The 12,265-nt window shown below is 36.7% G+C and overlaps 1 protein-coding gene and 1 pseudogene across 1 annotated transcript; both read left to right on the top strand.

The window, feature by feature from the left end:
- LOC134805766 (uncharacterized) overlaps positions 1-12,265 on the top strand; it is a 55,421-nt pseudogene that overhangs the window by 16,224 nt on the left and 26,932 nt on the right.
- LOC134805748 (uncharacterized) lies at positions 11,134-12,003 on the top strand. The gene has a single exon (XM_063778983.1). It carries the CDS (start codon positions 11,134-11,136, stop codon positions 12,001-12,003), a length of 870 nt encoding a protein of 289 aa, XP_063635053.1.

Raw genomic sequence — 12,265 nt, forward strand, 5'->3', positions numbered from 1 at the left:
CCTTGCCTATGAAGGTGATGGTTTTGCTTCCCGGGAAGGGCATTTATTTGTGTGAAGAACTTTTGTTCCCGAGTCTTTATCTATATTTGTAAAGCCTTTACCTATATACCTTTGCCTTTACACATTCAATTCACTTTCCTATTGAAAAACAAGTGCTTGCCATTGCGCATATGGGTACCAAATTTAATCTACACCGTTCATCGGTTTATATTTGATGACGTAACAGGAACACATTAGTTATTTTAGCATTAATAACATATTTTATATACTTATTAGTAGGTATAGTAGGGATAAGTTATTGACTCACTCTTACCTTTGTAGGGACATTGTTTCGTGTTGCATTTGTGGGTGCATAATCCATTTTTCCATGACACTGTCACTATGGATAGGTAGATATTCAGCGCCTCGGTCACATTGGATCCTTTGGGTGAAATGCTGCGTACGGCCCACAATCCTTTGATCGTAGCATACATGATAAGATCACCAGCTAAGGGCAGTCCTTTCCTAAGCAGTTTCAAGTTTCAATAGAGGCGATTTTTCAGACGGCGCCTGCGTCTAAGCGACACTTCCGCGTTGTTCGCCGCCCACAATAATGTTGAAGTATGCTTTTTATTACAAATTCTAATTTACAAACACTATTATTCGGTATTTTCTTGTGCTTCGGTAAGTTATCTGCAAGGGGATAGCTCGCGCTACGTATCGACACCTAGGAGGCGATAACGCTTGTCAAAAGTGTCACTTGGCTAGACAATGTATGACAGATGTCGAATCCCGGTAACGAAAGTTTTGCGTTTCGTTACAACATTGCAACTTGGCTAACATTTTTGTATTCGTTAATATTTTTCGACAGACTCATCTACGGTACCTGTCATTCCCATACATTTTTTATCGATTCGTTAGCGATATCTTTTTTCGAAATGCGTTTTGGCTAGGCCCCCAGGCTTGTCAAATTTGGCTGCTTGGGCGCCTACGCGCACACCTCTGTCATCAATCGCGTAAAGTAAACAGTCCACAGCTTGCTTTCCAAATATCTTACATCTATTCAAAAGATTAATTTTGGCAAAGTAATACATTTCAAATGATTCCCCAGGGCGTACCCGTCTATTAAGCATATCAGTTAATAATTCAGCGTAATTTTCAGTGGCTGGAAAAGATTCTCTCAATAAATCTTTCCACTCAGTCCATGTATGCTTAATTGAGGGTAGACCCTGATACCAGGTTTTCGCAAGTCCAGTAAGTTTTGGCAGAGCGTAGTGAATCGTTTGTTTATCGTTCCAGTTATAAATTTCTGAGCATTCCTCGACTTTATCGAGCCAGACATTTACTGTCTGCTCTTTCGACATAGGGTCAAACTCAGGTATGACATTATTTAAACTCGAGCCAGAAAACGATTCACTATGCCCAGTCTTTGATTTTAATAATTTTACAAACTCATCAAGAAGACTTGATGTTGCTTTGTGCTTCTCATTTTTATTTCCATCAAAGTCAGGGCTGCGTTCCTTAGCAGGTGTTCTTAGGCAACGATCACGAATATGACGGTGGTTTCGTGGCGTATTTTTGCTACGGGCTTGGCCACGAGAGGCACGCAATGCTGGCAAAGAACGCACTTCCCGCTCGTCGTTTATTCGTGAACGTTTGCAACGTACCTCACTTTCAAGAATCTTGAGCTGTTCTCTTTTCCGTATGAGCTCCTGCTCTCGCTGTCGCAGTGATTCAGTGCTATCGACGCTTGAACTTCGGCGACGACTGCGGCTAGGCCTGGTCCGCGAAGCGCGATCATCACGACGACTGCGACTGCGACTTGGCCGTGTCAATGAGTTGCGGGGTCTGCGTAGGCTGCGGCTGCGGCTGCGGGTATGTCGCGTTCGCGTACTCCGATCATCACGGCGACTGCGTCCACGGCTGCGTCGCGAGCCTCCAGGCCGCTTTCTTTCAGTATCTTCGTCACTCATTTTCTGAAACTCGGATACATTTATGTCAGTTCTTGAAGTTGGAAAGCCTTAAACAAATTAACAGAACATAAAAGTCAGTGGAATCGATCACTCGGTCTAACGTTACATAAATTTATGTCGGAATAAGATAATTAGTCATGTATTTCAATTATTAAGAATGAGGGTAAGTCACAAAAATCACCTTATTGTAAAGTATTCTATTCTTTTTTTCTTTTTAAATCCATATTCATCCAATCCATGTCTGTTTATTTTCACGATTAATTGTACACAATGTATATAAGTATATTTATTATTTCTATTTTTAACTATATTTTTGTATTTTATCGATATTTGAAGTAATTAAAAAATAACTTTTATCAACCGTTTCTCTTCAATCCATGTTCATCTGCTTCAAAATGTATTATTTTTATTACTAAAAACACTAAATACATATAATATTATTAGTTCTTTAATATTTCACTTATATTTTAGCAATTGCTCAACGTTTTCAAAAAAAATATTAAAGATGTCGGTAGGATTCCAATTTGAAATCCATATGCATCAGTTCACTGACAGATCATTTCTAAAATAAACGATACTTAATATGTTTAAATATTTAAATTCTTTCTATTTTCACTGATATTTTTGGTATAGCTACTCATTTTTTTATTTAATTTGAATTCAATAACGTTCGAGCTAATGGCGTGGTATACGAAAAGTTTGTTTATTTTTTTCGCAACGATCCCTACTTCTGATATGTTACGATATTTCAAGGGTAAAAGATAGTTTTAAACAACAAGTAACGAATCAAATGTTTATTATGCAAAATATCCAACTATTCAAAGCAAATACATAAATATTCAAAATGTCACCAACCTTACGCGAAGACGTCTCGTTCCGAAGTGTCAACTGTCAACCGTGACCGACCAGTTGTGACGTAGCCATTCGTTCACTATGAATTTAGCTAGCAAAGTGTTGCCAGTGCAATATTAATAGTCACGTTACACAATATAGGCCGATAGCCGGCTCCCAATTATATCAAAATTGTTTGAAAAGGCTATGGCCAACCGAATGTACAACTTTTTAGAGAAATTCCATATCTTAGACTACAACCAGAACGGGTTCCGTAAAAATCACTCCACTACCCTGGCGGTGTACAAGTATATACACGAGGTTCTAAATTATCTGAGGGATAAACAGTATGGTATTGGACTGCTTTTAGATATGACCAAAGCGTACGAAAAAGTTTCGCATACAATACTCTTGAAAAAATTGTACGGAGTAGGCATTCGAAATGAAGCGCATTGTTGGCTAAAATCTTATCTACATAACCGAACGCAGTGTGTGCAGATACAGCACTACGACGAAACAACTGCTGAACTTAGATATGTGCAATCAGATACAACGATAATATATATTAATGACTTGCCCAAGGTAATGAAACAGTCGTGTATACTATTTGCGGACGATGTATCAATATTATTTAAATGCCCCAATGACCACGACATAAGCAGTGACATTAAAGGAACACTAAACGTAGTAGACAACTGGCTACGCGACCACTCCTTAGAATGAAATACCACAAAAACAAAATTAATTCAATTTCGGCCATATCAAAAAGATGCCCTTGACCTATCAGCTTTGTCATCAGAAACTGGTATAGAAGTCAGCGAGTTTAACTTATTAGGAGTATTTATCGATACGCGCCTAAATTGGAAAAAACATATAGAGGAAACAAAGAAAAAAATATCTCGGTTCAAATACGCCTTAGGGATACTTAAAAGAAATACTCACAGTGAATGCGCACTATTCTGTCTATTACGCATATGCGTACGCCTGGCTGAGGTATGGAATTATATTATGGGGCGATAGCACTGATATTAACGATTTATTTGTTTTACAAAAAAATGCCTCCGTGTTATTGTTAACACCCATGAGCTTGACAGTTGCAAAAAACATTTTATTCAAAATAATATGCTAACCTTACCATATACATCCTTGAAATCGGGTTATTTGTCAGAAAACATCGTTATGTTTGAATTTACAAAAAGTGCGCGCCGCCGTAACAACTTAGTCCTTCCGCCTCATAGAATTCATATGTACAAAGTCGGACCATACTATAGGTGTATACAAATATATAATAAGCTCCCAATAGATATTAAGAACGAGACCGATTTCAACGTGTACAAGAATAGGCTGAAGACCTTTTTAACCTCAAAAGCCTACTACTCAGTCGAAGAGTTTATGACAGATACAAATTTATGATTTGACCTAGGAATTACTTTGTTTGTTTATTAATTAATGTGCTAATTACTTGTAAATGTATTATAATAAAATGTGGATAACGTACTTATGAATTTGGAACCTTTTATGAATTTTATCAATTTAACCATAAATTAATTTCAATTTAAATTACTTTTATTTTTACTTTTGTTTTAAATTACTTTTATTTTTATTTTATTTCAAACAACTATGATTATGTCTTACATGTTTTACTTGAATCTGTATCTGTATTATTCCTTTATTTTAATTGTAATGAATTCCTATTGTTTACTTGAATGCTACTTTAATTTGACTATGTAATAATTATATTTAGTAATTAGTTTTAGAATATTATCTGTTGCTATGCCCTGACAGGGTAACCATGCATGCACTTAATACATGTTAAAACCTTAATGTAACCATGGTTCTGCAATAAATTAAATGAAATTAAATGAAACAATTGTTAGAACAATATCCTAACGTTTGGCGCAATGAGCTCGGTTTATTTAACAAGTTCAAGGTCACGTTGCGTCTCAAGGAAAATTCATACCCAAAATTCTTTAAACCGCGGTCTGTTCCCTTTGCCTTAAAAGCCAAAGTAGAGGAAGAACTGGATAGGTTAGTAAAGTTAGGTATTTTAGTTCCCGTGAATTACTCAAATTACGCTACCCCTATCCTATAGTGCCTGTGCTTAAAGAAAATGGTAAGGTTAGGATAGCTGGCGACTTTTCCGTGACATTAAATAAAGATTTGGTAATTGACAAGTACCCCCTACCTCGAATAGAGGAGGTTTTCGCCAAGTTAGGCGGTGGCGAACATTTCAGCAAAATAGACCTTAAAAATGCATATAATCAGTTTCTATTGGATGATTCATCGCAGGAACTCACGACCATAAATACCTCAAGAGGATTATTTAAATATACAAGATTAGTGTACGGCTTGGCTAATGCGCCGGCGATTTTCTAAAAATCTATGGAAACCCTTCTCACAGGTATTGAGGGCGTGAGTTGCTGGCTTGATGACATTTGTATAACAGGGCCCAATAAAAAGGTGCATTTGGAAAGGTTAAATTTGGTTTTAAATAGATTAAACGATGCGGGCTGCGTTTACAAAAAGAAAAATGCGAATTTTTCAAAACTAGTATCACCTATTTAGGTTATGTTATTAATAAAGACGGGCTACAGACATGTCCCACTAAGGTTGAGGCCATTTTGAATGCACCAGAGCCAACAAATGTGACAGAGGTGCAGTCGTTTCTAGGTTTAGTTAATTACTACAGAAACTTTATTATATTTCTTAAGCTTCATTCTTCAGATATAAAAACCAGGTAGTCCTTTAACCTACTAGGCAACTCATCGCATGTTTAAAGTGGGTAGAAAAAACTTTAACTCGAACAGGTCTATCCCCACTTGTCCACCTAGCCTTGGTGGGTAGTAAGGCTTGCCGCCATTGCTCATTCTTTATTCTTGCGAGGCAACGAACGCACGTAAAATCATAATTTATTTCAAAGTCGTTTACAAAATGCCTAAACGTAGTGCAGAGGAAAAGATAGCACATTATACGCGTAAAATTCAAAGAATACAAGAAAAGAAACTCAAGCGAAATCGCCGAGTTATACCAGTGCTACCAGATTCTTCAGATTCTGAAGAAAAATCAGGTAAGTGTAACTATTTTTGTAAAAACTTACACTTTGTGGTCAAATATCATGCATTTAGTGCCGCGCGGGCCGTGAGTCCACATCGGTAACTATAAACCTGGGGGGCGGCCGAGAGTCGTCACGAAGGTAAAACTAGCTTGGGGGTTGGCCGCGAGTCAACACGATAGCAATGTGTATAATATTACCTCATAAATATTATAGTATATTTAAAACACCTTATGGGTTTTATTTGTAAAAACATTTGTAGCCTACCCTCGAATTAAAAATATTTATTTTCTATTTTTAGACCTCGAAAATATTATCGACGATGCCCCGGTGATTGAAAATCGGTTTATAGAAACTTTATTTATGTCTAAGAAATTACAGGAATTTCACTTATAAGACTACTTATAAATAGTTAACTTAAAAATTATAAGTTACGCAATAAGCAAGCACGATAATGTTCAATAATACACAGTTGCATTTAGATTTAAACTAATGATTCAAACACAGAATAAACTAAGATTGGACCCTAATGGTCTTAACATAAGCTTTAGATTTAATTGGTTAGTAATTGGTACATGCGAGGGTATCTTTTTTGTTCGACTCATGGCTGCCAGGCTTGTTTACGGGGCCAGTTAAACCAGACCTTTAAGCAGTAGTTAATTATCGGTTGTCGTAATGACATTATTTTAATAAATTAATTGATATTTTTATGTTAAATATGTGTTTGTATGTAAGGTAATAAAGTAATTTTATCCTATATATTTTTTTTTATCTTTTCCATTTATTTTTAATATTTAAAGAACATTTGTTTATTTTACGCTTTGTTAATAAAACCAGTGTATATGTATATTTTAATTTTAATTGAGATGAAAATAGGAGTTTTAAGCCTGTTTTTATGCATATATGTATTAATTTTATATTACGTTCTATGTAGGTATTTTTCTTTTTTTTTATTATTTTAATTATAGTAATTAGTTTAGCTTTTTAGATCTGCAGTTTTTTTTTATCTGTTTATATAAATTAACTATATACAATCGCAGAAGTAGGTAAATAACTTTTATTATTTAATTTTGGCAGGTGTTTTAAATGAAATTAATTTATTAAAGATTTTTTTTTTTACTGGTGATAATTTAGATTAGATGATACTATTAGTGTTATCTGTTATGTGATATTGTTTATAACATGTAATTTTAATTTGCTTTTGAAAGTATTAAATGGTTTGATATCTTTCAGAGTTTTAGGTAGGTTATTATATAATTTAGCACCATCATGCATCAAATTTAGGGTTCCGTATCTGGTTCTAGGGAAACGTAGTGCTAAGTGATCCGCGTTTCTGAGTTTTATTCTTTGGTATTTACTTTTTGTGTTGAAGGTAATTTCCGAATGTATAGTACCGTCTAGTATTTTACGTATTAAAAGACATGTTTTATATACGTGAATTTGTTTTAAGTTCATGAGACCTGTTTTTTGATATAGTGTTTTTGTAGGTGTTAGATAGTCGTAATTGAATAGTATTTTAATAACTTTGTTTTGCGCAATCTGGAGATCTTTGAGATTGGTCATTGCTGCATTGCCCCAGATTTCAGCAAGGTATTCCAGGTGGGGTTTAATTAGGGCATTATAAATATTAATACGAACTTGTTTAGGAAGGCAGTTTGAAATATTGCGCATAGCGGCTGTTAGAGACGTTATTTTAGGTTTTGTTTTAGCTATATGTGCTTTCCACGTGAGTTGACTATCAAGGATCAAGCCTAGGTACTTTTTGTGGTCTTTCTTTTCTAAAAGTTCGCCATTTATATACAAGTTTAGATTTTCTTCAATTTTTTTATTTTTAGCTGAAAAGATAACATAACACGTCTTAGCGGTGTTAATAGTTAATAAATTACTTTGAAACCAGTTGAAAAGTAGGTCTAGATCTTGCTGTGCCTGTTGGATTATACTGGAGAGCGAGGATCCAAAATAAAACAAACAAGTGTCGTCCGCATATAAGGTTAAATGGCCCTGTAGTCCTGCTTCATGTAAATTATTTACATATATTAAAAAGAGCAAGGGACCTATAATCGAACCTTGTGGTACACCACAATTTATAGGCAGGGGAGAGCTTTCATGCTGACCTAGTTTAACTATTTGATGCCTATTTGTAAGGTAGGACTCGAATATGCTGTATGCCTTGTCTTTTATTCCGATTTGTTTTAATTTATTTAAGAGCAAAGGGTGGCTGACTGTGTCGAATGCCTTTTTCAGGTCGACAAAAACCCCTAATGCAATATTTTTTGAGTCTATATTGTTCTTTAATTTAGTAACAAGGTCTATAGTAGCAGAAGTTGTATTGCTTTTTGGTCGAAAACCGTATTGTCTTTTTAACAAAAATTTAATGGAGTTTAGGTAGTTAAATAGTCTGTCATGAATAATTTTTTCGAAAAGTTTAGAGATTGTCGGTAAGACGGAGATTGGGCGGTAGTTACCAGGCTCCATTTTCGACCCAGACTTGTAAATTGGCGATACTTTTGCGATCTTGAGGGAGTCTGGAAACTCGCCATTACTGAAGCACGTGTTTATACAATCAGTTAGTTCATTCGCTATTGAATTTTTTATGCATTTCAGGGTCTTTGTATTAATACCGTCTACTCCAGCACTTACGTTTGAGTCTAGGCAAGTAATGATTTTTAATATCTCATCAACTGAAGTTGGTTTTAGTTGTTTTAGCTCATTTTTAGTATTTATATCTAAGGGTACATTATTTATTTGTCTAAATCGAGTTGGAATATCGTTAGATAAGTTAGAGCCAATAGTTGTAAAATATTCATTGAAGCACTCGCAAATTTGTTGTGGTTCTGTAAATATTTTATCTTGATACTGGAGTTTAGGGGGAATGTAATGAGATGTAATTTTGTTTTTGGACAACGCGTTTATGAGGCTCCACATCTTCTTTGGGTCATTTTTGCACTTAGCAAATGCGCTATGGTAATAATTTTTCTTAGTTTTGGTGATGTTGGCTGTTAATTTGTTTCTCTCTTGTATAAATTTTTTGCGTATTTCTTCGTTGTTAGGTTCTTTCTTTAGTTTTCGCCACAGTTCGTCTCTTGTAGTAATCGCCGAGATAATAGTTTGGTTAATCCAATCATCCTTGGGAAGGTTCAATATTTTGGTTTTTACAGTCTTCGACCGTTCTATAGCTGTCTTGATGTATTTTTCTAGTTCGGAGTAAGCATGGTCTTTGTTTGTGAGGTTTTGATCCAATATTATTTTGTGTAGTTTATCATAGTCCACTGCCTCATATTTTATTTTGTTTTTTCGTTTTGGATATCTTTTTAATAGTTCTAAGTATATGTGTTTGTGGTCGGACATTGCTGAGTCTATGATATGGAAATTAAAATGATCTTCTAGTAGATTGGTGTAGACGTGGTCCAGGATCGTCTTGCATGTTGTCGTCTCACGGGTGCAGAATTGTTCTTCGATATTATTCAGGATGCAATAACCGGATTCTTCGACTGTAGAAATATATTGTGTTGTTGTTTGGTCACGTGACAGGAGGTTGATATTAAAGTCGCCAAATACGATCGATCTCTTGTGTAGTTCAAGTTGCTGTTCAAACGTTGTTAAAAATTCGCTAAGATTTGTTCTACCGGGCCTATATACCACTCCAATATTGAGGTTATGTTTTGTTAGTGATACCCATAGATAATTGTTTCCTCCTGAGTATTGTTCAAAAGTCGGGATGTGATCAATGCTGTTGTGGATAAATATTGATACACCACCGCCTATTGTGTCAGTCCTTGTACTAAAGTAATGAGAATATCCTGGTAGTTGTAGTAGTTTGGCTTCATCTTCTGTTTTTATCCAGGTTTCAGTAAGCAAAACTAGGTGTGTTGTTTTCGGAATACTTTTTAGAATACACTGGAGCTCATCAAATTTCCCTGGTGTAACTATGCTTCGCACATTAGCATAGAGGAAGTTAAGGGAAATCGAGTTACAGGATATTTCTTGGTATTTGTCGAGTATATAATAGTTAACTTTGTCGGATTCGATTGATGTGTCGCCGTAGGTATTAGTTGGCGATGAAGTTTGTGGGCCCATTAGTTTTTTGGAGGTTGTTCGATAATCGCTGGGTTACCTTTTATGTATTTAATGACTAAATTTTGTTCACCGTTTTTCTGACGCTGTGATAGTTCGTCCCGAAGGCACTTTAAATATTGTTGTTGTTTGTAGGTCTGGTCTGCGTAAATTTTTATTCCAGTTTTTATGGTACTCCTTTTACGTAGGATATTTAGGGCAATTTTCTCGGTTTCGAAATACGCTTTGATTGGGCGGTTGGTCTTGTCACCGGTTTGTTTACCAATTCTATAAATTTTCAGCGGCGCGGGGCAGTTCATGTCTACAGACTGAATAATTTTCTGTACTTCGTTTATGTCGTAGTTTATTTTATCAGATTTATTTTCTGCGCTCAGCTCCGGAATACCGATGATAATAATATTTTTCTGCCTTTGCGTCCGATCCTGGAGCTCCGTAAGAACTTGTTCATAGTCTACCAAGTTACATGACTGCGATGAGGATGGCTGTGAGTTTTTTACAATATCCATATCACTTCGGAGACAGTTGATACTGGTTTGGTTTTGAGCACACTGAGTTTTTACCTGGTTTAATTCAATTTTTCGGTTATTTTGTTCTTCAGTCACTTTGTATGTAGATACCCTTATTTCACTTATTTGGTCCTTTATTTCCGCGATATCTTGCTGCATTTTACTCATCAACACGTTTTGGGAAGCAGTGAAAGTATTCAGAAACGATTTCATATCAGCTCTGAGACATTGAATGTCTTCCCGTAATGATAAGTCCGGGTCGGGTTCTTTACGCTTTCTAAACGTTATTTGAGGTTTATCTGAAGGATCTTCATCTGCTAGTCTTGATAAGTCGGGTTGGGATCCTCCTATGGAATTTTTAGGCGAACGAGGTGTCACACTCATAATTGCACGAGTTTGTATTTTAGTCCGTATTTGTATGCAGTTAAGGCTCAATACACTATTGTTCAGGTAAGAAACCGCATACACCACGATGCTGTCGTCAAGCGAGTTAAGTAGTAAACAACACGGCAACGTATGTTCGTAAGTCCTTATCACTCGCACAGGAATATGAAGACTATTACTATTAGTTTAAGAGTCAGTTTCTATTTGAAGGGGTAATTATTAATATTTTAAATAATAGATGCACTGTGGACACGTCCGGCTCGCTTGCTTACCGCGCGCTTCTCATCTTACCGCGCGCTTCTCAGATAACTTCTCAAATAACGAAGAATTGGAAATGCCTGTCCCAAATTCGAATGAAGAACCGCCACCGCAACCTCAAGCGGAGGCAGGTGATATTGAGACAGCCCCTGTACTGGACGCGGAGTTACTGACAGCTCTTGGGGAGGCCACAGACGATGCTCCAAAATATGGCGAAAATATCCATCCCGACTTGGCACAAAGATGGTTACCTATATTACGTAAAGGTATGGACAAAGAAGCCAAGGACAAACTCATAAAAGAGTACAGTATACCAGAAAACTGTAAATTATTAAGAGCACCGTCCTTAAATGCCGAAATCTCTGCGGCAGTTACAGACATAGCAAGAGGTCGCGACAAGAAAATCGAAGCAGAACAACAGCAGTTAGGCGTTGGATTATCTGCTATAAACAGAGCCATGACCTTACTTCTAACGACCGATGATAAACAAAGTAAGGTACAAGCGATAAAAATCCTATCTGACGGATGTCGGATTTTATCTGACCTACATTACTCAGAAACGCAGGCCAGAGTAAAACTGGTCACTCCAGGATTAGACAAAGTCTTTCTCAATCTGATTCAAGATGTCGAGAGAGACGAGACCCTCTTCAGCAGTAAGCTCTCAGAAAAGATTAAGGCATCAAAGGCGATCGAAAAACAAAGCTCTCAGATTAAAAAGACAGTCACGACCCCAGCCAGCTCAAATACATTTCAGACTGCAGGTCCATCGTACTCTCGGTACCGGGGAAACTGGACGAGGCCCGCTCGCTTCCAACCGACGAGCCGACGAGGGCGCGGCGGGCCACGCTGGAGCACGCCGGCAGCTTACAGACCGGCAGCGCCGACCCCCGCGCAGCCGCAGCCCAAGACAGCTTACACCAGGCCACGTGCGAAAGCGCGACAGTAACTCAGGTACACGCCGGTCGGCTTAATGCTTTTTATAATTGTTGGGTCAATGTTACGAATAATAGGACCATATTAGACTAGATAAAATACGGATTTCCAATTCCGTTTACCGGGCCTATTATTCAATCTGTAAAACCTGTCAATTCATTTTCATGCCATGAGAATCATGAAATGAATTTAGCTATTCAAAATTTAATTGATTTAGGTGCTATTACTGAATGTCAACAAAGCAATGATCAGTTTATATCAAAGGTATTTTTACA

The sequence above is a fragment of the Cydia splendana genome, unplaced genomic scaffold (assembly GCF_910591565.1).
Source record: "Cydia splendana unplaced genomic scaffold, ilCydSple1.2 scaffold_57_ctg1, whole genome shotgun sequence".
NCBI classification, from domain to species: Eukaryota; Metazoa; Arthropoda; class Insecta; order Lepidoptera; family Tortricidae; genus Cydia; species Cydia splendana.